This window comes from Melitaea cinxia, chromosome 15 (genome assembly GCF_905220565.1).
Source record: "Melitaea cinxia chromosome 15, ilMelCinx1.1, whole genome shotgun sequence".
Lineage (NCBI taxonomy): Eukaryota > Metazoa > Arthropoda > Insecta > Lepidoptera > Nymphalidae > Melitaea > Melitaea cinxia.
In genome coordinates this window covers 6,777,236-6,804,941 of record NC_059408.1, presented here as the reverse complement: position 1 = coordinate 6,804,941, position 27,706 = coordinate 6,777,236, and the positions used below count along the sequence as shown (strand labels likewise).

The 27,706-nt window shown below is 35.4% G+C and overlaps 1 protein-coding gene across 1 annotated transcript; it reads right to left on the bottom strand.

Annotated features, from left to right (window-relative positions):
• Positions 1-1,602: 1,602 nt before the first annotated feature.
• On the bottom strand, positions 1,603-26,379 carry LOC123660124 (probable G-protein coupled receptor CG31760). Its single transcript, XM_045595227.1, has 16 exons — positions 26,246-26,379; positions 14,944-15,127; positions 12,045-12,240; positions 11,269-11,427; positions 10,658-10,796; positions 9,596-9,728; positions 9,302-9,434; positions 8,994-9,147; positions 6,893-7,002; positions 6,387-6,531; positions 5,420-5,489; positions 5,106-5,244; positions 4,928-5,033; positions 4,305-4,448; positions 3,215-3,373; positions 1,603-1,656 (listed from the first exon to the last, which is right to left on the bottom strand). The coding sequence occupies exons 1-16, from the start codon at positions 26,339-26,341 to the stop codon at positions 1,627-1,629; spliced, it is 2,097 nt and encodes a 698-aa protein (XP_045451183.1). The 5' UTR covers positions 26,342-26,379; the 3' UTR covers positions 1,603-1,626.
• Positions 26,380-27,706: the final 1,327 nt, after the last annotated feature.

Sequence of the window (27,706 nt, the reverse complement as noted above, 5' to 3'; positions counted from 1 at the left end):
AATTTTAAACACAACATATTTTTAACATTTTATTGTCTGTTCTATGATGAACACATGTTCAACATTTTTACATATCTTAAGATATATAAAAATATATTTTATAACGTAAATTATAAATCTTTAAATTGTGTTCATTGATAGACAGTTAAATTTAACATACAGTTGCATAATTAACATTTGATTGCTAATCTGATTAGCTGCCAATTCAAAAAAAGACCTACCTACCTGTATAAAATTTTATATTTTCCTAGTCTCATATTGTAATCCATTGTGCCAAATTTCACTTTAGAATATTGGTTTTATATCAAATATCGTCTACGCGATCGGAAACAAGTCATCTCTCATACATTAATTAGGTTTATTTAACATTATTTAGGAGGTTTCCTGTGACTTTGTGCCAAATTTAGGTAGGTCTAAATACAAGCAATTGATGTCTAAGGCGCAAACAGCAGGACCATAATTATGTACTGGCTGTCGCCTCGACGACTAACAAGCCTTAGCTTTTGATTTTGACTGGATTTTGACTGGAACATTAGTCCTATTTCTGTTTTTGGATCAAAAACAACCAAAAAGCTTAGAAATTTATTTGGTTGTTAAACTAAATAATAACAACGATCAACGTTTGAACTGACTGAAAATGCCTGCAAATCTTTCACAGCATGGTAATTATCTCTTTTCTCCTAGTGAATCAGATTCACTGTGGGTTGACCACATATTTTAAACGATTTTTTTAAAGGTTTCATCATCTTTGTAACGAGTATTATGATGAATTCCGCTCGCGTAGTTAGACTTTTTTAAATGTGACATTTTTTCCTCATACACATTATTGTTGTTTTGTTTTGTTTGTTATTTAAATGTGCTACAAATAAATTAGCTAAACTAAAAAGTATAAGTAGATTATTAATATCTTAATAGAAAAAATATATTCATAATCTTAAATTATCTGTTTTTGTTTGATGGTTTTCCTCAATGGAGTAAAAACATTCTTCACATATTTCGAATAATATCTTACACTTATATTAAAACTCAATTTTTTTATAAAATGAATTTGAAATTGTAATAATCTGTCTGATATGGTGATACTCTCTCAGTTCAATTTTTAATTTATAAGGTTTTAAATGTTGTTTTTGACGGTCGTAACAAAAAATAAGTATTTTTTTTCTATTACATGTACTTGGTCTACTAGATAGACAGACTAATAATTTTAATAGTATAAAAGATAAAGCTTATTAATTAAATGTTATGGTTAAATATTTTTTTCTATATTTTAATGGGAAAAATATTTCTTTATTTATGGTTGATAACAATGTATTTTCTTTTTAAATGAAATGTAAACTTCTATTAAATTAAATTAATATTATCTATATTGTATACGAGTTAAGCATTAATGACTAGATTCATTGTAAAATTAAAATTGGTAAAAAAAGTCGTTTTCATATTTAGCGATTTAAAGTATTATCTCTTCAAATCGGCCAATTGGTAAAGCGACAATCCCTAGGCAAATAATGATGCATTAAGATAAGCACGTTGTTAGACGAAGGCGGGTGGTCGCTCATCAACGGCAGTGACCACGCGCCTTCCCGCCGGCCCCGGCCAGTACCAGCCACTGTCGCTCAACGCCACGAGTCACACTGGTCCCGACCACTCTGTGTTTTCCTGTTGACAAGATGATAACTTACTCTTTCAGCACATAATCGCTATTCGCTAAATATTGGTAAACCTAATACATCTATTAAATGTGTTATTTAGGGACCTGTTTTACCAGTTATGGATAGCGCTATTTGATAAAATAAATAAATAAACGCTTCAACGGCCACTCGTAGGATTTTCTTCTGTGTCGGGGGTCTGGAAACACACACAAATAAACAAGCACAAATGCCCAGACCACGACAAACATCTATATGACCAATATAAATGTCTGCCAGTGCTGTGACCGCTGCGCTAACGCGTTATCTTTTTTGATTTGATGGATGACAATGTCCGATAGTAAAAAGTTTTTTAATCATTATTCTTTTTTACCATGAAATTCTATTATATGTATGAGATATTTCTATTCGCATACATTAATCTTAGAGTTTTAATTCATCAAGTGAGGAGACAGGTCCTTCTGGCCTTAACTTCCGGCGTCAAAGCCTATTTGTATCGCCATCAGTAATATTGCTTAAACCACAACTGGTGACACAGGACATTAGTATCATTATTTTATATTTTAGACCCTTCCCCACCTCTTGTCACACAATGTCACTCTTCGTGAACCCACTACCTCCCTTAAAGTATGACGTTATGGATTAAATAACTATCAAATCAGAAATATCTTTATTCAAATAGGCTTCAAAGCGCCTTCGAATCGTCATTCCAAAAATTTAATTATCGTTAAAAGTAAAGCTATTCGGAATGTACATTCTGCAAAGAAAAATCAACAGGAAACTCCACAGTTACTCTTTTAAAAGAACGTGTTTTAATATAAAATAGGTAATAACTTGATTTACTTCAAAGATTCCGCAATGCTTGAAGACAAAAAGTCTTCGAACAATCGTCCTGACTGTGTTATTATATGGCGCCGAGACATGGCTACTGACAAAGAGACTGATCGACAAGCTTAAAGTCGTTCAACGTGCAACGGAAAGGGCATTGCTTGGGGTTTCTCTCAAAAATAGAATTAGAAACGAGGCTATTCGCGAGAGAACGAAAGTATCCGACATAACCCACAGGCTGGTCACTTGTGTCGAAGGACCGATGGCCTTTAGAGCAGACGTGTCCTGGAGTGGAGACTGCGTCTTGGCAAACGCAGCGTGGGTCGTCTTCCGGCCCGTTGGACCGACGATCTCAGTAAGATTGCCGGTGTAGGCTGGATGAGGATTGCGGAAAACCAGAATGTCGGCGCGAACTTGGGGAGGCCTATGTCCATCAGTGGACTGCAATAGGCTGAAGTAAGTGAGTGAGTGAATAATTTGAACGAAATGCAGCGCCACTAAATCCACAGGCAAGAAAATAACATTTAAAATTTTGGTAAAACTATCTACTCATTATCACTAAGTAACTATCTAAGAGCACGTTTAAATATAGGTTACTATATATTTAAAGAAGACTAAAAAACAAACAACTGAATGTGATGTGGAATCTCTAGGTACAATTCTCTTAGCCAAATTTATAATTAGTTGAATTTCGTAAGTTAGGTTACTACTTATACATATTAATACTAAGAAACAATTACTTGTGAAATGGTAACAGTCTTTGCATGCATTGGACTCTGCGGTACAGTAGTATTTGTCGTGAAGTAGCCGCCTGGTCGCGGCCGCAAATGCCGATTGTGCATTTCCATTTGCACTATCTTCATAAACTCGATCTGTGCAGCTAGTTTCTGAACCTCTTCCTGAAATGTAAATAATAAACGTAAATATTTTATAAACGTTAAAATAACTTTATAAAAAGTATAAGTAAATTTTCTCATATATACTTTGTTTTACAATGAATAAAATCGAGTAACAAACTGAAAAAGATTTTTTTTTTTCGTGAAACAGTGGACTGTTTTTTTGTTGTTAAAGCAGCGTTGGTTGTTTTGAAACGCGAGGCTTTTTTAAATTTTCATTCATTATACTTTTTAACGTAATTATTTCTAAAGCCAGTTCATTCAGTATACATATATTCTTTATGGTTCTTTATTTCATTTAATAATTGTGTTTGCAGGCAAACGAAAAAAAAAACCGACTTCAATTATATCGACAAGTAATACAACGTAGATAGATGAAAAAATAGTCAGTAAATACGCATTATCAAATATTACTCCAAAAGTTGTGATCAGATCTCGATGAAATTTAAATGTGACCACATGATAAACATCGGCTTTCGATTAAATTGAAAATAATTAAAATCGGTACACCCAGTAAAAATTTATGCGGATTTTCGAGAGTTCATTATCAGATCCTGGTTTCATAATCATGGTAGCAAACTAGGGATATCTCCTTTCCAACAAAAAAGAATTATCAAAATCGGTTCATAAACGACGGAGTTATCCCCGAACATACATTAAAAATATATATATACGGTGGAATTGAGTAACCTCCTCCTTTTTTGAAGTCGGTTAATAACCTCTTACTTTTTTTGAAGTCGGTTAAAAATAAACTTTTTTTTTAAATAACAATATTTTATTAAACATTATACATATTTACAATTCACAACTTGAACTAAATAATAACGGATAGTTTTGGTATAAATCATGTAAAATAAACTATACATGCATACATTATTTTTTTTTTCTTCGCTTATCAAAAAATACATCATGTTTCCCACATTTTATTACAAACCTTCAGCTCCTCATTCTCTTGGAAGAGATCAGGAGGTTCATCTGGCACGAGACCGATTCCGTTGAGAGATGATGATGCCGGCACGCCGCGAGCTCGTGCCCTGCTGTCCCACGTGTCTCCTGTACCTCGCACTACACGGAGAACCTGAAATTGTAAACACTACACACTACATGTTATTGAGGAAGAGCATAACAGAAAATACCTTTCTCAAAATTTTGAGCAGCCTAGCGGGTGAAGTAGCTCAACCTTACAGAAGATTAAAGATAGCGCGCACAAATTCCACGGTATCAAAATTTTATACTGTGACAGGCAAAGAATCATCATCATCATCATCATTACAGCCTATACAGTCCACTGCTGGACATAGGCCTCCACAAGTTTCCGCCAAAAATAACGTGAACTCATGTGATTTGCCCATAGTCACCACGCTAGGCAGGCGGGTTGGGTCAAAGAATGTATAGAACCAATGAGAGTAATATTGTAAAAATAAATATACGTGTATGTCAAGCAGCGGACTGTTCGATCCATCGTCGTAATTTTTCCAATAACTTCTAACTACGACGTGTAAGCTTTCAATAAAATACTAATCACACAATAACTGTGAAATTAATTACGCATCGTACCTTGGGCAGAAAAACTAGCAGCACCGTCGTTGATGTTGATAGTTGCGTCCGTATAAAGCCTAATAGATACTTTATGTCAGGACCGGCACGTGGTAGTATCAGTAAGCTAAAAAAAATACTCTGTCTTAGTTTGTAGTTTTTGAAAATAAAAATTATATTTATCAAATAGAATACTTACTGAAATGCAATCATTAGTGAATTGACAGTGAATATGTTGTATATAGCAATGGATATTAGTCGTGCTTCGTTATAGAGGCTTTCAGCGTGTCTTACGCGATAACACACGCGCACACCCCAAAGAAGAAATAGAATTTCTCCTGTAATTTACAGAAATAACAAAATGTAAGCAATGCAACTCCTCTAATAGACGTCGTGTCAGTAATTTTAAGTTTCAGTCAATTTATATACATACATAATTACTTACACTATAATAGCTTATTTTGCTTTTTATTTGTAAATAAATATTTTTAATAAAAATCAGACAAAACCTACCTATGGCTAAACTGTGGTCCCACCAATTGTATGTACATTGTTTGAACTTCAGTCCTCTATTATCTGTAATCTGTAAATATAATAAACATTATCTATATTATATAATAAACGTATAATCACCGCCTAATGTCCGTACGTATTTCACCATCATCATAATTTCAGCCTATCGCAGTCCACACCAGACATAGGCCTCCAAAAGTTCACGCCAGACATTATGGCGCGAACTAATGTGCTTTGCCTGTAGTCACCACGCTGGGCAGGTGAGTTGGTGACCGCAGGCTTGGCTTTGTTGCACCGAAGACGCTGCTGTCCGTCTTCGGCCTGTGTATTTCAATGCCAGCAGTTGGATGGCTATCCCGCCATCGATCGACCTTATAAGTTCCAAGGTAGTAGTGGAGCTTTGTTATCCCTTAGTCGCCTCTTACGACACCAACGGGAAGAGAGAGGGTGGCTATATTCTTTACTACCGTAACCACACATCGTATTTAGCAATAATGAATTGGAGACCTGCTGCTTCAGCCTTTAATATCCCACTACTGGACATAGGCCTCTTTCCCTATGTAGGAGAAGGATCAAAGCTTAATCCACCACGCTGCTCCAATGCGGGTTGGCGGATATATTCCCTACTATGAGTAACGATCGCTATCAGGTGTACATGATAACAATCGGGACCGACGGCTTAACGTGCTCTTCGAGGCACGGTGGGGAGACCCACAAGGACTGCACAAACACCCAGACCACGGCAAACACCTGTATGGCCAATACGAAATGTTTGTCATGTGCAGGGATCGAACCCGCATCCGCCAGCGCAACAGGTGCAATCCATGGTTGTGACCGTTGCGCCAACCAAAAAACCAAGAGACTTATCAAAATAATTTTTTAAGCATTTATACTTAATAGAAGGCTGCAAGTAGATATTTATATATATAGATGTAATGGTAACATTAGTACTGGTCAAAATACTTACGACTTCAGCATCGGGAGGTGCAGAGAGGGTCCAAGTACCCAAATACACCAACATTATAAGCAAGATCGGAGCCATCCATTGTAAGAGCTGTTTATCTGTTAATTTTAGTTTATGAGCTGATTTTACACGGTACGTGAGGGATACTCTGAAAAAGACAATTAAGTAATATAAACTAATTTTTAGATCTGAAGGTTTTTTATCAAAGAACTCCCGAGTGAAGCATTTTTGTGATAAAAAGTGTATTTCTAATTCTCCTAACTGCATGTTTCTAGTTCTGTCACTTTTATTGTTTTTGTCAATATTATTTTTATAGGCCTATTTACAAATAACGCGACTTTATAGTTTCATCTTTTAAGCATTTCTTCACATAACAAGCCGCCATCAATATTTAGAGCAGTTAGAAAAATAGCACCTTTTTGCATGCATAACTAATAAAAGTAGCTTATCTTTTTTACTTTTTTCTCCTATCGCCTTATACTTTAACATGACATAATTTAAATAACTACCTCCAGGTCTTCATAAGCAGAGCAGTGTACGTAATACAGAATCCCATATGTCGAGTCCATTTCGTTGCGATACATGAGTATCTGTCTAGAACCGGAAATATAGCTGCCATCTAAAACAATTAATAACTGTTTAAAAATTCTTTGTTAGTAACATTATTGTTAAGGCGTAAAACGGGATATACAAATAAATATATGTCGTTAATTATAGTGTATTCCAGATACTTCTTTTTTTACAAGCGTACGGCTCACCTGGTGGGTAAGCGATTACCGTAGCTTACAACACTACAAACATCGCAAGCGCGATGCCAACCCTACCCCCAATCTTTGCCAGGAGCGGCCAACTTACTCACCATAGAGACACAACACTGCTTGATAGCACTATCATTTATCTGTAATCTTCTGGAAAGTCGAGGTACTACCCCAGTCGGGCTGCTCCAGATTTTGAGCAGGATTTTCCTGTTGTGCCCTATCTCAGTTAAGTTCTAGTCTGCATTGCAAAACAATGCTAAAATAAGGTGTACTTATCACGATTTAATTTTTTTTTTGAAAATGTATCGACAACCGTTAAATATGGACCACGTTCAAATCTAATATCTAATTAAGATTAATCATGTTAGACTTGTTTGATCTGTGGCTTAGATTCAAAATTAAAATCTAATTTAGTGAGAAACCTATTGGGTTTTTAGTAATTACTTTACTTTGAACTAACTAATTATGAAGTAATTAGAAAACATTTAAATGTTTGTGATAAAATACAAATGTTGTTTGAAATGATGATATACGAAATGATCTAATTCCCAAAAATATATAAGAACTTTGCATATTAATTCCTTATTTATCTATCTTATATATAAAAATTAATCGTAAAATGTATTCGTAAGCTCGTATAACTCAACAACGCCTGAACCAATTTTACCAATTCTTTTTTAAGGTGTTCGTTGGAGTCCAAGGATGGTTTATACGGTGAGAAAAATTCGAATAATTTCCGTGAAAACCCTAAAAACCGCCCTTTTCTTTTTCCCATACAAACGTTTTTTTACTAAAATGTAGAATGGATTTGATCTTTATGGCTATTCAATAAAGTTCATGTTAAATAATATATTAGGGAGCATTTTACCTAAGTTATTAATGATTAAATTGATCTTATTCGTAGACCGCATTTTAAATTCATTTACATATACAGTAAAAATAGTATTAACTAGCTATTTCACATTACCTATTATATTGTTGCGGGGGCGTTAACAATGGAAAATTCCCGTTTTTAAACTATCGACTCCAAATTTGGTATGAATCTCCTATATGTGATGTAGAATTGATCGATGAGCGGATTTTAGGATAACTCATGCCCAATAAGGATTACGGAGGTGGGCGTTAACTATGAAAATTACAAATGTATGTAACTCCGAAACTACTGAACCAATTTTTATCAATTTTTTAAAGCATTTGTAATTTGGTCCAACTTGGGAAATAGGGTAGTTTTTATCTCAATTGGACCCGATAGGTGGCTGCTATTGGTATGTAACTCCGAAACTATAAACTAAACTATCTGTAATTTTGTCTAACTTTTAAGATATGTTAATTTTTATGTCAATTGGACCCGTTAGGTGGCGCTGCTATTGGTTTGTAAGCTATCAAATTTGGTAGCTGTATTCCGGGCGGGACAACGTCTGCCGGGTCCGGTAAATGTTACTTGGAATCCTCCACTAATAGTAAGTAACGTTAGTCGAAGACTATTACCTATACTATTTTAAATACAGAATTATTTACGCCTTCTTCCGCTGCTTGTGATAAACTTTAAGTAGGTAAGTGCTATTATAAATATATTTAGGTAAATGATTTAATATAGTTTTATAACACCTATTTGATTTTTTAAATTCTATTGCAAATATTTTTTTGTTCAGTCATCAGTCTTCTGCATGTAAACTAATAGTTCAGTATTTACATAGGTGCGTAGGTGCATGAACGAAATATACTTAAAACTGGTTTATATAACCCAAAAAACGATTCGTTTTGCATACGATCCGTTAAATAAAAAACTAATATTTTTTTTGAACGTAATAATGAACTTAGTCAAAACATTGTAATATATTATAAATGTTACCTCCATGTACATGATAGCGCAACCAAGGAGTGTTATTGAGAGGAACACAGGACTGGCAACGCGGAAAACCTTCACCCGTCTATGATGGCGCGTATAAATGGTAAGCAGAACCGTCATGAAAGCACAGCTGACAGATATCACCAGCAACGATATCCTGAAAAAATAATGGTATTATAATTTTATGGTACACACCACCACTTACTCGTACCTTTTCAATTATTTTTTAATAACAAATTACACCAAAAATTATAGGTAATAATCAAAAGAATAGGTATTGATGTTAATTTTACATAAGCATTGTTTCATACCGAAAAGGCCAATTATATGTGGCAAGACAAGGCTCAGGACCACGACATGTCTCACATCCAGGCTGGCACTGAAGACATTCGTAAGGCTCGTTCCAATTTTCTAACCCGTTTTCTTCGTATTCTTGATACGCAACTAGGAATAAAACAAAATCGTTTAAAAACTAGCATAAAATTTTGTTAAAATGTTTTGTTGTTTAATTTCTAATGAAGAATCCTAAACGAAATTCTAAGAGAACTTTTTAGTTGTATGGAAATTGTAATGTCCAATTTCAGGTTGCATCTCTTGTATCTCACCTTCCACTAAAGACCCATTGAATCCTTCTGGATGATGCAAGGAGTAGTAACCTGGTCGACATCTACAAATGTAGGATCCACGCGCCCAACCGCTGTAGCGTATACTTATTTCTCTGATAGGTTTGTATTCACACTGCGTACAAAATACAAGTATGATAATAGCAGCCATTTGCAGAAAAACACTGCCTAACTCATAGAGTTATTATTACATATATATATTAATTTAAACATTAATAATAATAATAATAACCACGCCAAACCATGTTTTGTTACTAAGTATAACAATGTTTCTTAAAATCTAATATTAGTATAATAATAAATTTAAAAATATTTTTTATTTAAATAAAATTTAATCAATTAAATATTTAGCTTTGGACTCTCCCATCTATCTATAAAAACTAAGAATGCAAAATCAAAAATCAGTTGAAACAAAGGGCGGATTTATGTCGAATGGCATGCTCTATAATGTATCGTATTATCGATAAATAAAATAATATACATCTGTAATTTGAATAATTATATTTCATTAATCATCATTAATGTATCAATATTTGAATTTTCGCTAAGCTAGAATTCAACAAAAAGAACATCGCGTATTATATGTATTTGTATATGATGTGGCTAATACATACAATAATGTTATACTCGTGTAGAGGATAATCTCTGCACGTTCCTGGAATGAATACATATATTAACGATGCAATTTCATTTCGTTGTAATGCCTTTATACATGAGCTGATGTTATTTCTAATACTCGTAGAAGGTAATGCTTTGTATGGTTCCTTATAAAAAGCGGAAAATTGTAAGTCTTACTGACAGAGTTACAAACAAAGTAAACCGTGACATAGAACAATATTCAATTTTACATTTTTTTACTGTATTATATTATTTTATTAGGTTCCAAACGTCTTCTTTGGAATGTTTGCCCGCCATTAGTATATCTAATCAACGAAAATATCCTTTCAGTCCAGTACCTGCAGTTCTTAAAGCACTTTATGGACGTATAGTTAATGTTGTTATAGTATTTTCTTTTATATTGAAATAAATTATAAATTTACTTACAAATGTAGTTTCATTCGGACATTTATGAGTTCCATGAAAGGAATAAATTTGATTGTCATTTTCCTCGTCGCTATCCACTTCGCACTGGTTTACTTCCAAGTTAGATATATCAATGTCAAGAGAAACAACGCCTTTTAATCTGAAACGGAGTTGCGTTATCATTTAATGAACATCCCTTACTCTTGGAAAACTTATCAGATATCGCTTAAGGAGACAGTTGATTTGACTTGCGAAAATAGTATGGTACATATTAAATACAAATGTTTCTTTTCTTGGAATTAATTTAACGAAAATTTCCGTGTTCACGTCTTAAATATATATTATTATCTGTATTGCTCTTATATAAACTGACAATAAAGTTTAAAAGTATTTTGTTTCAGAGTTTAAAAACAGAGCAATTAAAAACAAATTATTTTAATTCTTACAATTATAATGACTAAATCTATTTTAATTTAGTATCATGTTCTAATAAAAAGTAAAATTATTTAATCTATGTAAGTAACTAGTTCTGTTTTCCTTTAACGGTTATCCAGGGAAATAGAGATAAAATATTTCGTGTAGGAGTACGAGTATATATGCCTTAAGAAAGTTAATGAATAATTCAATCTTACCCGCGAATTGTAGACACAGGGACTGTATAAGATAGCAGCCAGCGCTTTGCTTCACAGCTATAATAAGGGTATGTCCACCACCCTTCCATTGTTGCTCCTGGGGGCGAAGGCATAAACTTTGGCGACCTTAAAGTTTCGCTTTCCTCTGCCGACACGTACCTATAACGTATTATATTTTTTAATCGACTACAAAAAAGGAGGAGGTTACTCAATTCGACCGTTTTATATATATTTTTTTTATGTATGTTCGAGGATAACTTCGTCGTTTATGAACCGATTTTGATAATTCTTTTTTTGTTGGAAAGAAGATATCCTAAGTGTAGTACCATGATAAGGACACCAGGATCCGATGATGGGATCTTAGAGAAATCGAGGGAAACCCTCGAAAATCCGCATAACTTTTTAATGAGTGTACTGATTTTAATGATTTGTAATTTATTCGAAAGCCGATATTTATCAGTGTCACATTTAAATTTCATCGAGATATCATAAAAACTTTTGAAGTAATCTTTGATAATTCGTATTTACTTGACTATTTTTTCGTCTACCTACGTTGTGTTACTTGTCGATGTACCTAATTGAAGTCGGGTTTTTTCGTTTGCCAGCAACCACAATTACTATGAATTATGATGTCAGAAGTATTATTGAAACGAAGATTATAATATTTAACCATTTATGTTTTAAAAGAAAATAATAGTATTTGTTTATTACAGTTTTTTAAGTAATCTGTGTTAAAACATCGTTGTCTGGTATCTAGTAAAAAAATTGAATGATACCAAGGATATTCAGGATCAGGTGGTTTTTCAAGTTGCGGTGATACAACCGCCACAGGTTCAGCTGCCCCATATCTCTCCCATGCCACCGCACTGTTAACAACACCATCACTCCTCAAAGCGAGTGCACGAGCACCAACCGCGCGTTCTGGTGCACTGCCACCTAATACCAAGCCTTGTGAAACCGCCATGAGGACTTCTGAAACAACATTTATCGTTTAACATACTTAGCTAGTTGCGTAACTTCTTGTGAACTTCGAAACAGTCGCGTTAAAAGGGTATACTTAACAAGTTTTAAGTTAGCTGAAAGTAGTTTTGAGAACAAAGTACATTGCTTACTCTTATTTAACTACGAACATAGTTTTACTTTTATTCAGTATAAAATAATAATAAGAATACCGAAGGCTTTTTGATATTTCATGAAATAATATTTCAATTTAACTCCTTTTAAGAATCAACGACTATTTAAATTATTCTATTGCTTTATTCATCTTAAATTTAGTAATACACAAGTTTATCATAACTAAGTTAGAGAGTGAGTAAAGCCGAATGTTTGCACTAATGCATCCTCAACTTAGACAAGAACGGACCTAACTCAAACTATGAACAGACGTCTTATGACAAAAATCATTATCATGTTCCATTTTTGGTCATTTGTAAATTAAAAATCTCTAAATCTACTTAATACTTAAACTGCAATAGATATAAAACGCAAAACATACTTTTATTTGCGTTAGCGCAACGGTTACAGCCATGGATTGTACCTGTTGCGCTGGCGGTTGCGGATTCGATCGCCGCACATGACAAACATTTGTATTGGCCATACATGTGTTTGCTGTAGTCTGGGTGTTTGTGCAATCCTTGTGGGTCTCCCAACCGTGCCTCGGAGAGCACGTTAAGCCGTCGGTCCCGATTGTTATCATGTATACCTGATAGCGATAGTTACTCATAGTAGGGAATATATCCGTCAACCCGCATTGGAGCAGCGTGGTGGATTAAGCTCTGATCCCTCTCCTACACGGCGAAACCGTGGGATATGACAGGCTAAAGTGCGAGCGCTATAAGAATTGTACCGCTAAAACTTGGCGAGTATATGTACAAGTAACATGTGAAGAACATATCTGCTTTTGTTCCGAAATTCTAAGCTATGACACGCATTATACGCGTATCGTGACGGCGTTTAACTGATTTTTTATTTAAAAAAAAACCCTTAACGTTTAACTGATTTTTTACAAAAAAGACAAGAAGGTCTGCAGTTTTATACGCTTCATGGAAAAACTAAGAGATGGAATTCAATATAATTTTCTAAGTTTTATTTCTTAAACTCTTGGTCGTTATCTAAAAAACATATTGAGACATTTTCATTTAACTTAAGTAATAAATGTTTTAAGAAAAAACGATTTTTATAAATACTACTTGTTCAGTTTTCTTTTTTTGCCGAGAAGACTTTTTGATCGTTTTTCTATGAAAAATAACAAATAAATAAAAAAATAATAATTAATTAGCGGCACTTTAAATTTAAAAAAAAAAAAAATCTAGAGTAGATTGGTTTTTTTTTTAAATAGGTGCGTATAACTTTTATATTATATATTTTATAGCCTTCACGTATTCTTCTTAAATATTTGTATAATCAGTAAGTAATTTTATAGTCACCGTGTTACTTTTACGCCCAGAAGTTAAATAGTTGGTGGTATTTATGCTAAATTCTTCTTTTGTAGCAAAAAAATAAAAGCGCGTTACGAACAAAGTTAAAAATAAATGTAAACATAAAAAAGCGATAACACTATACTGCACAAAAATGACAAAGTTGGAAATTTTATAATAAGTATTAAGAGGACTTATCACCTTGTCTTGTAGTAAGTACTCTTCGTATCTTAAAATCATAAATCTGCGCTTGCATTAGAGTGGCACTTTCGTCTAGAGCTACTAATTAAGTGAAGCCTTTAAGTCTTTAAAGCCGCTTTATTAGCTGTATTCTCTAAGTACAAAATGTCACCACTACTTTTAAAGTCTTCGAAAATTAGATTTTATTTTGAACTAGCTCTTACCAGCGACTTTCGAATAAATTTAAAATTATGTATAATATAGGTGGATATGTTTTGTTTTGTTTTGGTGTACATGAATAGATACTGTTTACAATTTTATTAAATGCGATTGTAGAAACAAATAAGTGCATAAAACAATCGTCGCTTTTAATGTAACTCATCGGAATATAATAATAACGTGCTTTACAAAATGATTGTATTATTTGTTGTTCCAGATTATATTAAGAGCATCCTTAGAGATAATATCCATTTTAATCCATTTACTGATGCTTCATCCGGTTTTATAATAATATTATTCTCACAAGCTATCAAGATTGATATCAGATAATTTTGTTTAGTCTAGCTTAGTTAGAGCTCCTGGGGGGGATTGGGGATTGGGTCGGCAACGCGCTTCCGATGCTTCTGGTGTTGCAGGCGTCTATAAGCTACGGTAATCGCTTACCATCAGGTGAGCCGTACGCTTGTTTGCCGACGTAGTGATATAAAAAAAAGTCTAGCAATATAACGCGTTGGCGCAACGGTCACAGCACTGGTTTGTGGCATGACAAACATTTGTTTTGGTCATGCAAATGTTTGCCGTGGTCTGCGTGTCTGTGCAGTCCTTGTGGTTCTACCCACCATGCCTCGGAGAGCACGTTAAACCGTCTGTCCCGGTTGTTATCATGTACACCTGATATCGATCGTTACTCATAATAACTCCGAGTGGGAATCGAACCCGCGACCATCAGCCACACCAGAGCGATTTTTAAGTTTGATCATCTAACACTAACTACGGGCACTTATTCCGGTACCGACCTGTTTTTAGGCTATGGAGTATTTGCGCACACTACTATATATAAGATTATACATCCTCTTACCAGCAGTTTCTAATCCAAGTTGGTGTAGAATATTTGCAGCGAGGTCGGCTCGTGCTCTGGCGGTGTCCCATCGTGTTGTGTACATCGGAGCGCGCAGGCGGCCGAAGTGATGCGTGACACAGAGAGCCCCTGTCGCGCCTGTGGCGACTGCGTGTACAAGGCGGAGGGATGACTCCAGTTCCCCCTTAAATAACGAGAATGTATTAATTTGTTAATTCGAACACATTACAAAACGGCTGATAATAGTATATCGCCTCAGATTTAATTTGGCTTTTTCATTTATCAATATAAAATAATATAAACAACTACTTATTTTGCTTATTATTAAAGTTCCACTAAATAATAATAAAACAGAGACTTTTACAATTTAAAGAGCTATTGCTAAAGAATAATATGTCATATTTATTTAAAAATGCATATTTTCTCATGAATTGAATAATGTTTACGTTGTGCTCAAGCACTTTTTTTTTTTTTTTTTTTTTTTTTTTTTTTTTTTTTTTTTTTTTTTTTTTTTTTTTTCCTTTATTTTAGGCCTGCGATCAGTCGCCTAGACTATAATCAGGTGTGTTGCAAGAGATTAGTGTTTCGAGAGATAGAGCCACTGCTCCATCTCCCCTTAGTAAAGCAGCACATCGGCTCTCTTGAGTCTTCTAATTGGATTTGGTTGCAGAAGCATACTGGATAACGGGTTAGGATGAGTTGTCAAGCGGTCCTTGTAATTGGCTGAATATCGTTTTGCTTCATCCAAGATGGTTGGGGTTTCTAGATACTCGTGAATTTCCGAGTTGCGAGCATACCAGGGCGCCGAGGAAAGTACCCTTAGAATATTGTTTTGGGCTCTCTGCAGGCACATAACGTTGGATTTGCTGGCTGTCGACCACAGTTGGATTCCATATGTCCAAATCGGTTTTATTATGGAACAATATACCCTGAGCTTGTTGGATAAGGATAAGGCAGACTGTCTACCGAGGAGCCAGAGCAAATTTTTAAATCTTAGATTGATTTCATTGCGCTTCGTTTTTATATGATCTTTCCATGTCATCCTCCGGTCCAGGTGAAACCCTAGGTATTTGACGCAGGTTGATTGCGGCAATGTGTCTGGGCCTAGGTTGACCGGGGGGCATGTTTCACGTCTTAGGGTAAATGTGATGTGGTGAGACTTTGGAGCGCTTGCTTTTATGCGCCACTTAGTCAACCAAGCATTGGTGGCATTGAGCTGGCTTTGCAACAATCTGCTCGCTTCGTTTGGATCACGATCACAACTGAGGAAGGCCGCATCATCGGCAAAAGTTGCAACAGCTATGTCAGATGACTGGGGTAAGTCACTAGTAAATATGTTGTAAAGGATCGGACCAAGTACAGATCCCTGGGGTACACCGGCTGTGCAGCTATGAAGGGAAGATCTTGCATCTCGGAGCTTGACTTGGAACTTTCTGTCGCTGAGATAAGATTCCATCAGCAGGTAGTAGGAATGTGGAAGGTACTTTTTAATTTTATAGAGAAGTCCTTTATGCCAAACCCGATCAAAGGCCTGTTGTACGTCGAGAAAGGCAGCCGAGCAGTACTCTCTCCTTTCCAGACATTGTCTTATTGTAGAATAGACTCTATGTACCTGCTCTATTGTTGAGTGGTGTTTCCGAAAACCAAATTGGTGGTTAGGTATTACATGTTCCATATCTAGGCAAGGAGATAATCGTGCAAGGACGATCCTTTCCCACAATTTTGACAGCACAGGCGTAAGGCTAATAGGCCGATAAGAGGAGACTTCACTTGGCGGCTTACCAGGCTTATGAATCATAACGATTTGAGATGTTTTCCAGAGTGCAGGAGCATGTGAAATTCTCAGTGTGGCATTGACAAGCATGGTCAAAAAGACAATGCACTTCTTAGGGAGCTCTTTCAGTAGCCTAGGGGTAATCAGATCAAATCCAGGTGCTTTATAGGGGTCCATTTTGGCTATTTCTTTAGTAATTTCCCTTGGTGAGGTAGGGCTTAACGGTAGGCATAGCTGCAGATCTTGCTTAAGGACTTGGTCTATTTCTGGATCTTCAGGGCCATCTGAATGGTTGAGTCTGAAGACCCCGGCTAGGTATGTAGCAAAGGCCTGAGACTTTTCTTGGTCAGTTCGAGCCCATGTATTACTAGATCTAATAGGTGGAGAACACTGTTGTGGCTGCGGGAGGAACTTTGTAGCCTTCCAGAGGTTGTAAGTCCCATTTGCGTTAGTAGACATTCTCACTAATCTCTGTTCAAGCGATTCATTTGCAGTGCGAGTCAGGAGATCTTTAAGTTCTTTAATTGCTCGATTTAATCTAGTTTTATCTGCGCTCTTATGGGTCGTCTGCCAGATTCTGCGAAGGCGACGCTTTTCGGCGATTTTTTCTTTAACTGCAAAAGGGACTGGTGCCCCCCGCGATGAATCCTTCAGCTCAGGAGTACTAGACCAGGCCGCCACTTGGATCAGGTTTGTGATATAGAGACACGCATCGTCGATTTCCTCCTTGGTTTTGAGTGGGACATTAAGGATGATGTTTGATTCCAGGAAATCCCGAAAACATTGCCAATCCGTTCTGCGATTATAGAGGTAGTCAGTATGTTCGTAATTGGATATGGCCACTGGACTAACCAACAGTAACACAGGTGAGTGGTCAGAGCTACCGTCGAGGCTTGACTTTATAAGAGTGTTCAGTTCGCTGATGCCCTTTGTGATAAAGAAGTCTAGGAGATCAGGTGTCTTGTTGTTGTCCGTGGGCCAATACGTAGGCTCCCCAGTTGACATAGGTAATAGGTGATTCACTTCAATACTCTTTTTTAGTTCTCGGCCTCTAGTAACCGTCAGTCTTGATCCCCAATATGAGTGCTTGGCATTCCAATCGCCACCAGCTATAAATCGGCTGCCCAGTGACTTAAAGAAGGCAGTAAACATTTTCTCATTTATGGTGTGGCGCGGTGGACAGTATATCGCAGAGAGATTAAGGGGTCCTGATCGATCTTCCACCCTTACAGTTGTGGCTTGGAGATAGGGGGCCGCGAAAGGTTCCAAGAGGCAGTGCTTTACACTGTTTCTGATAATTACTGCGGTGCCAGCATGTGCCCCACCATCGGGATGACAAGTATGGTACACAGAAAATCCCGGAATACAAATTCGGCTTCTTGGTGTAGTGTGCGATTCAGAAATAAGGCAAACGTCAAGCTTGTTGGATTTGATGAGCATCTCTAGTTCGTCTTTATTAGGGGCAAGGCCATTGATGTTCCAGGTGGCAATGTGTAGAGAAGTCATTTTGTTAGCTTAGAGACGAGAGTAGTGATGAGACTCACTAGTGAGCCTATTTGTTGTATTAGGAGATCCATTTTCTCGTTTTGTTTAAGTAGGAAATCTTCCAGCTTGTTGTAGGATTGTTGATTTGATTGGGCATTTTTTCCATAGGTAACTTCAGCGTATGTACGTTGGTGAGAGGGTCCTACGCTTCCTTCGGTTACTTTCGAGGTGGAACAGATTTGGTTAATTGACAGTGCCTTGGTGGTTAGAGCGGATTGAGTTTCTCTTGGGGTTAAGTTTTTGTTTCTTCGGGAAAGGATTTCTTTGTATACTTCACAGCCTTTGTAATTGGCCGGGTGATCACACGAGCAGAGAGCGCATTTAGCTGGTGAGTTTCTATCTTTCTTTTTGCACTCCGAGGTTTTGTGGCCTTCTCCGCATTTGACACATCTAAATGGTCTCATACAGTTATTCTTTGAATGACCGTAGCGCTGGCAACGTTGGCATTGAACGATACTTTTTGACTTTCGCGGATCCTCTATCTTGACCTTTTGGTTGAATATATGGGTTATATTTTTGACTGCAGGGTTGTTAACACTGGGCTCAATGTTTACAAAGAAGGTCGATGTGGGTTTCTTGTCGGGACCGTATCGTGCATTGATAATTTCACCTTTAATTTTATTGTTAGTTGCCTCAATGGCTTCTAATATTGCTTCATGTGGAGTACTATGGTGGAGATCTTTTATGACAATGCGATAGCATTTGCTGTCTTTAGGGGTAAATGTATGCCCTATTAGACCGTTTGCTCTTATAACCGCTATGATTTTCTTATACTCCTCAGTAGTGTTGACAAGGATGTGGAGTAGGTTTTTGTTAATTAGCTTGAATTTGAAATCTTCCTTGCTAGTAACGGTTTGAAGTAGCTTCGATAGCTCGGTAACATCCTCTATGCCGTTAAGAACGATAGGTGGGGGTTTACAGGGCTTAGGATAATCGGTAGTGCACGATTCATCTTTAGGGTCTAGAGGCAGGGTGCTAAAACGGTTTTTCGTGGTAGTACTCTGAGCTTCTGGTGGAGAACTGCTATATTTCCTTTTCTTACTGCTTCTGCTATTGGGTGATGACACCCTTTGCCATGGTGGGGGAGCAGGATGTTGGTGGGTGTCTTCCAGTGAGGTAGCTTCTGGCGAGCTACTAGTCTCATTCAGTTGCTCTGCATCAACTTTTTCGTTGTCTTGTAGTGATCTTCCTACATCAGAAACGGATGACGAACGTTGTCTGTTAAATAAGCCTGGGTGGAGTGCTTGTTGAGTTAACAATTTTTGTTGAGGTTGAGGGTTTTTTGAGCTTTTTAGGGTATTTGACATCATATTTATTCCCACGAGTACGGACGAATTGTTGGTCGCTCATAGGGTATTATATATTATATAGGAATTCCATTGTGGCGGATTTCCCGTTTGCAGGCTGGTAACACTAACGTCTATGGTGGTACTTGACGTTTAATCGCAGCAGAAGTCGCAGTTTGCTTTCGTCGATTGTTGTAAATAATATGTGGGTAGTTGGAAAACAAACCTCCGATGCGATGATCTTTCGAGCTACTTTTTATAAATATTTAGCAAGTATGTTGTTTATATATTAACCCCTGCACTCCAAAACCCCTTATCTTTCACCATAACACAGCAGATGTTATAATAACACGGATAAAACTGGTGTTTATAATTAAAAAGACGGACAAGTTGTAAGACAGAATTTGCCACTTGACAGTTTTTGACAGACCTCAAATGACAGACCTCAAATGTTTTTGCAGTGCTCAAGCACTGCAAAAACATTTCATCAAAATTATTGCTTGGTAACGAAAAAAATATGTCATATGCTCAAATATAATGTATAATTTCATGCGTATAATAAAATGTTGATAAAATAAAATAAAGTTTATTTAGTCGTAATATTTATAAAAAATTCACATTGCCTTTAACCTCACTCTGGAAGCTCTTTGAACACAGAGCTGAAAACCTAATTTCAAAGCACTAACGACAATTAGACCATTTGTGGATGCAACTGCTATGCAATATATTGCAATTACTGTTCCCTGCGTCGACCGTTTATTAGAGCTGTCTATCCAACAATTTAAATGCGCTAATATTAATCTATGAAACTGTTATAAAATTGTTGAAATTTATAGCTACTTCACCCATAGCTTAATTGAAAAACTAACTTAATTTAACACTAGTAATTACCAAAATTAAAACGTTGATAAGTAAAATATAAATGAGATTAAGATAATTGTATTTGCTTGCAAATGAAATAAAATACCGACTTAATTCAGTTAACAGAAATTAATATCGACAAGCTATTAAAAATAAAAAAGCACACACAAGATAACAAGCACCAGTTTTCTATAAAAAAAGAAATATCAAAATAGGTACAGTAGGCCCAGTAAAAAGTTATGAGGTAGCACGCGTAATATAAAAAAGTCGAATTGAGAACATCCTCCTTTTTTATAATAAGAATAGTCATTTATTGAAAACGAATAAAAAATACATATTTTATTAATCTATTTAAGGTCACATTTTTTTTTCTATTAAATTTGATGATAAACATTGCAAGCTTTCCCGTTTTTCGTGTCACCAAATGTTACCGTTGCTAATTTGTGTTCTTTTGATAGTGTCTAACTATTGTCAGTAGCAAATTACGAATGCTAGACTTAATTGACGTCAGTGCAATGGAGCGTTGCGAGCTAAATATGTACCGGCCTCTCAACTCCTCAGTTAGAAGGGCACTTACTATTTGAAGAACCCTTTCCAACAGGGTTAGATGTAAATATAAACTCTCTATGGTTATGTTTAATAATTATCGACTTGAGGCTCTGGAAGTTCTGTTGAGAAGTACTTAGCCACTTTTTAATCTACAGAATATCTATGTAACATTTATTAACAAATGTTACATATTAGCAAAGTGTATTTAAATATGAAACATTTTTATATGCATGCATGTATATAGAATTTCTTGCTACATTGACTATACTTAAAATAAGAGAACCTGACATTACTATTCTTTTGTAGGAAAAACAATGTACAGCGCCATTATAAATATAAAGCAAATTGTAAATATAACGGGTGGAAAGGTTTAAAAAATATATAGATTTGAACCAGAGTAGAATGATCAATAGATTCGCTTATAATTATCCACTGTTTGTGTACGGAAAGAGTGGGAGCTTAATCCAGAGAAAGAATAACTAGCTTCTGCGTAGTTACTTGCCGATACTTCTCTGCAGAATCTATATTCCGAATCGGTGGTAGTTTTACTTAAAAAAATTATTGTCACTTCAAAATTTTAATTTGATAATGACGATACGAAAGTACTTTTGAATCCTATTTGAATAAAATTGTTTTTGAATTTGATTTGATCTGATAGCTGAGTTCCTTTACTATAATTATATGTTATGTATTATTATTTCTACTGTAATATGTAAATGCCACACCGATACACGTGTATCGCTAAATTTCTTATCGCTACATTACTCTCCGCATGACGTAATCGAGGTAGAATCTGACCATTATATAACGCTGTACGTACGTACCTTTGTATAAAAATATTACAAACTAGCTGAGCCGGCGAACTTCGTACCGCTATAATTCCTTTTTTCGTGAACAAAGAAACATTTGTATTATACTTGTTTCCGGCGCATTCGCACCGGGCGTTTTGTTCTTTGTAAATGTACATTTTTTATTTTCTTTAAAAAACCTCGCTCTGATAATAGCGATTTTTTGTCTAATTTGATGCAGTCGTACGTAGGTTATGCTGTGTGGTTACTGTAATGAAGAATATAGCCACCCCCTCTCTTCCCGTGGGTGTCGTAAGAGGCGACTAAGGGATAACAGTTCCACTTATTACCACCTTGGAACTCAAAAAGCCGTCTGATGGCGGAATAACCATCCAACTGGTGGCTTTGAAATACACGGGCCGAAGACGGGCAGCAGCGTCTTTGGTGTGACAAAGCCAACTCTGCGGTCGCCTGCCCATCGTGGTGACTATGGGCAACACACATGAGATCACGCCCTTTGTGGTGCGAACTTGTGGAGGCTTATGTCCAGCAGTGGACTGCGATAGGCTGAAGTGAGTACCTACGTAGGTTATGCACGTACATCATTTCAGCGATTCATTTTTATTTGTATAGATAAATAAAATATGTATTAAAAATAGATATAGTGTTAACATCTCTGTAGCTTTACTAAAGGGTTGGAGTGTGGTGCATCCACATCACATTACGAATTAGCGAAGATAATTAATATTTCACGCTCAGCTCTCCTCACAATATTTTCGCAAAGAACGAAAATAATTTTTAACGGAAACTCAATAACGCTTCTCTTTATCTTACCAGCCGATCTTAAGATATACAATCAATAGCATTAAGGTAAAAAAAAACATAAAATTAAGGATAGATACTTGTTACGCAGTACATTGGAAAACGCAAATATTTTTAAGCGAAATAAGACAAAAAATAGTTTAGTATCTATTTTGTCAAAGCAGTTATTGGATCTACAATCGTAACATTGATTTTAGCTGTTGCCAATAGAAAGTACTTTCTGAGAATGTCACTGTTTACCTACGTTTTAAATTTCGAACAAGCGTTTAAGTATCAAAGACAAAGATCTTTTTTTTTTTCTTTTATTTTACGATACTGAACTTACATTTACAGATAATGAACTGATGAAAAGACTGAAATTTATTTCCTGGTGGTACCACAAAAAGTACGAGTATATACTGTCGATTGTATCGAGTTCCATGCATTAATTAAGTATTAAGAGCACGTAGCTTATATTTTCCTCTTTTCGTAATGAAATTTTATTTAAAAAACGAAACAGAATTAAATACAAAACTGAATTAAATTCGAAAATGTTGTTGTTTAAAGTTATTAAGCTTAAGTGCAAATGTTAGTAAAATTACTTACTTCTGTGAAAATGTACAAATTAAGCCGTGCAAGCTTATCTTATTTGCAGTTACAAAGGTTTTGCATTTTTTTTTCTACGTGCCAAAATACCAACTGCAGTTAACACTAATCTTCAAACATATTTTTCATTACTTTCAATGTTTTTTAACATCATTTGTAGGAATTAGCATGACTTTGTTGCTATAAAATTTCTTTTTTATTATTATTTGTTCACGATCAGTTGGTTCAGCAGTCGCAATACTGGCTAGTTGCTTTGGCGGTCCCAGGTTCGATCTCCGCATATGGCAAACATTTGTATAGCCCTTATAAATATTTTCCGTAGTCTGGAAGTTGGTGCTTGTGTATTGTATCTGTTTCCGGATTCCCGACACAGGAGTAAATCTTAGTGGGAGTCGTTTAGTGTAAGTCGTTTATTATTTATTAAATCCTAAAACATTTCAGTAAACTTAATGTTGTTGATACCACTCTAATATATTCCGGAATCATCAATAATATCTAATTAGATTTAATTTCCTTTTTCACCTGGTTTCTATAATTTATCTGAGACTTTGAGGTAAATCAAAGTTGTAAAACCTGTTTTGAGGCAAATTAAAGTGTTGTACATACTGCCTACACTATTCAATTATTGTCTTTTCGGTTCGTCCTGTAGCAAAATCTAATGCGGAAATTCCTGATAAGTAAGCTTTCTTTACAAAACCGTTAAATTTATATATAAACGTATATTTATAAGTCCATTTAAAGAAAGAAAATATTTACATGTTTCCATTTTAAAATTTTTTTACGGCAAAAACCAAGTAAAGTAGCAGATTTACAATTTTTTATACCCTCTCAGAATTTTTGCCTGAAAGAAATTCTGTCAAAAGTACTTTGATATTGCGCGTTGACGTTATTCTACATTTATATTTTGCTTACAGAAATGATGGAACGGCAAGTTCCTGTATGAGATCACTAACCAAAACGCTGTTTGTTCAACTGTCACCAATATAAATAAAGGGTTTTTAATATATACATATGTAGATATTACACAACCAACATTGCTGGTTTAATTAAAATCATCCGGTGGTTTCACTTGACGACTGGACTGATTACAAACATTGTCACTGGGCATTAATTAAATTCAATCATTTAGGTGTTTATTAAGTGATCATTAGAGTGATACTTTGATGTATGCATTTATTTTTCTTATTTTTTTTGAGTATATTTTATATATTTTATCTAATAATAATACTTTTATAGACACCAGAAAAAATACATTTAAATATTTGTGTTTCAAAAAAGAAATACTTCGAAGACAAAAAACTAAAGTAATCGCGATGATGGACAAAGAAATATTCCACATAGAAAGAATTTAATAAATGTTTTATTCTAAATAAAAGCGAATTATATCAATTATTATAAAATATGATAAGTTAAAATATTGTTTTGTACATTAAACAATGTCACCCCAACATAACTATACATAGTCAAGTTTTAATTAATATAATGAACGTAAATGTCTCGCCAGCTTTCAAGCTCGTTAAGGTAAATCAAGTTAAAAGATTAATTTCATGTATTAATATATATACAGCGTTGTGACATTAATTTAATAAGGACTAAACATCGCTATCGCTTTCACTCATTTTGAGTTCCAGTATTTGAAGTGATGGAATGTTTGATAGAAATCTATTTCCAGCACCGTTGATTTGAATTGGAGAATTAGTAAGAATTAATAAACTTTCCGCTACAATAAGTTTGTAACTGTTGAGATCAGAGCGCTAAGCAAATGTACAAACAAAGTATAAAAACACATTCCTCTGCATTTGGTATATCAATGTAGAGCGAGCGCCTTTTTATTCTTATTGTAAAAATGTTATTAAAAATAAATACAAATCTAAGACAACGAATAAATTATTATGTAACATAATGATTTATTTCACAATATTATTTTGGGTTATGTACATTTTCAGTTGCCTATTTTTGTTACGTGTTAGTAAAGTAAGTAGCCAAATTATGTATATACAATATGTTATTATGTATTTATGTGGGAAAAATTAAAATTAAAATACTTTGTAAGTACAATGTGTCTAAGTTTAAAATGTTGTTGACTACTCTCACGGTAACATTTTATTTCCTTAAGATCGTTATTAACAAGCTATTTGGTAGAAATGAGTGCTTTGGAAATGTGCCATCGTAAAACGATACGTTAAAAAACGCAGCAATTTTGCTCTGGAACTATTAAAAAGTGATTTTTCGCTTCCCGGAATCGTTCGTACGGTTAAAAAAACTTGATAACTTGAAAACCTATACTTGCATGTATATGCGTTCACAGTTGATTTGAGCTGACGGTCCGTCGTATTCATTACTGGAACGCTCAATACATATTCGAAAACGAATGTTTTTGAACAGATTGATTTACGATCATAGCATATATTGAATAATATTTTAGAAACTTGATTGATATGTTCCATTATAAATGCCAACATTTTTTTTTTTGGATTTCTGTTATATCAATGATTACCTCTATGCTCTAAGTTGTAGTAAGTTTAAGTGCGATTTTTATAAAGCAATTTAAAAAAAAATCGTTCTTTTCATTGGTAAGTAAAGTAACTCAAAGTTTTGTTTAAGATCTCTCTCTCTCTCTCTCTCTCTCTCTCTCTCTTAATTTCTTAATTTAACTAAGATAAGGTTCTTATTTTATTGACTATGGTATACTTTCTGTTGTGTGACTGTCGTTTATTTATTTAACTCTTAAAACTTTAAGCTCTTATAAAGAAGAAGAGAATATAGCCTTCATGGCTTAAGTTTTTTTTTCTGAAACATCAAACTGCCATCTGCAGAAAACGAGATATGTATTTGTAGATTATGTCCATATAATTAGATGATGTGAATATACAATATACATATATATAAATGGGATAAGACACAGTAGGAAATATCGTGTTCAAAATCTAGAGCTATCTGACTGGGGAAGTCACAAACCTTGCTGAAGATCACAGCTAAATAATACTGCTTTTAAGCATTGTTGTGATCCAGTGGCCACTAAGGTGGCCAGAATTCCTGGGGGAGTAGGGTCGGCATATATATATGTAAATGAAATATAATAAAGTACTCACTCGGTACGTAGTGACGTTGGCGACATATGCATGTGGAAAAGAGAGCAGTGCGAAGGGCAGCAGCAGCACACTGGTCACGCGCCGCGGCGCCCTCATCTCCGGCGACCATTCGCGCAATTACGCGCTATCCTAAAACAAAAGATCTTTTTACCAAAACGTATATTATATTATACACAATGCACCAGTGATTTCATCAACAAATTATGTGTACAACAATAGGTAGGGGAAAAAGTCTCATCGTATTTTCTATTAAAATGTTGCAATAAAATCTTTTTAGGTATATCGTTTGTAACTGGCTGGTTTGATACCATTCAAAGGTGACATTTTAAAAATGAAATTAAAAAGTAAAAAACAGTTTACCGCTAACTTATCATTTGTTTTTCTGTCCGCCAAAATAGGTGAATGCAACGAAGGAAAACTTTGCCGCCGCGAAAAACTTTGTGTGTTTTATGAACCTAACCAGTGTCAGTAAGAGAAGCACAAATTTTATTAAGCGTTTTCAGTCAGAGAATTTTGATTTCAAAGATGCATTTAGCTCTGGTAGCCCATTTACGTACGACATTTTTGGTAAATGGAACTAGATCGACATTGGAGTAGTTGCAATACAGCTGGAGACCTGAGAATCACACAGTCAAAACAAGTCAGAAACAGTTTTCACCCATTTAAAAAAGGCTAGCTATACAAAAAAGCTCGATAAATGAGTGCCACATGAATTCACCGAAACAAACCATTGTACCATGCATTTGCGATTCTTTCTTAAAGCGTAATTTTATCGAACCATTTTAGAAGAGATTGGTCACTGGTGATTAAAAGAGGATCACCTACTACCACTACACTACTACACCTATACACTACGTTTAAAACATGTAGCGGTTACCACTCCAGGATACGTTTGCTCCATCGGCCATCAGTCCTGCGATACAAGTGACCAGCCCACTGTCACTTCAACTTGCTAATTCTTTGAGCTATGTCGGTTTACTTTCGTTCTCTCGCGGATAGTCTTATTTCTAATCCTATGTTAGAGAGAAATCACAAGCATGTCCCGTTCCATTGCGCGATGAGCGACTTTAATTTATGGACCAGTCCCTTCGTCAGTGTCCACGTCTCGGCTCCGTATGTTAATACAGGCAGGAGGAATCTTCAAAGTGCATTCTTCTTCTCGACGAAGCCTGCCAAACGCCGCCCAGCCCAATCGAATTCTCCTGTTAGCCTTCTTCTCGAAGTCGTTGCGGCCTACATGGATAGTATGGTCTAAGTAAACATAGTCCTGAACAACTTCGAGAAGGGTACCATCGATCGATACTGGTTTCGGTATGACTCGGTTGTTAAACATAACTTTCGTTTTGTCCAAGTTCATACCAAGACCGACTCGTCGGGAGGACTCGTTTGGACCGCCTAACATTTGGCCTAGCTCATCCAACGTCTCCGCAAAGATGACGATATCGTCGGCGAAACGAAGTT

What these genes read in the sequence shown, in the direction of transcription:
- LOC123660124 (XM_045595227.1), bottom strand. Translation starts at nt 26,341, where the DNA reads ATGAGGGCGCCGCGGCGCGTGACCAGTGTGCTGCTGCTGCCCTTCGCA. An exon ending in ACTTGGATTAGAAACTGCTG is followed by an intron (nt 12,241 to 14,943) that starts GTAAGAGGATGT and finishes ATGTTGTTTCAG; the next exon opens with AAGTCCTCATGGCGGTTTCA. An exon ending in CTGCTTATGAAGACCTGGAG is followed by an intron (nt 6,532 to 6,892) that starts GTAGTTATTTAA and finishes TGTCTTTTTCAG; the next exon opens with AGTATCCCTCACGTACCGTG.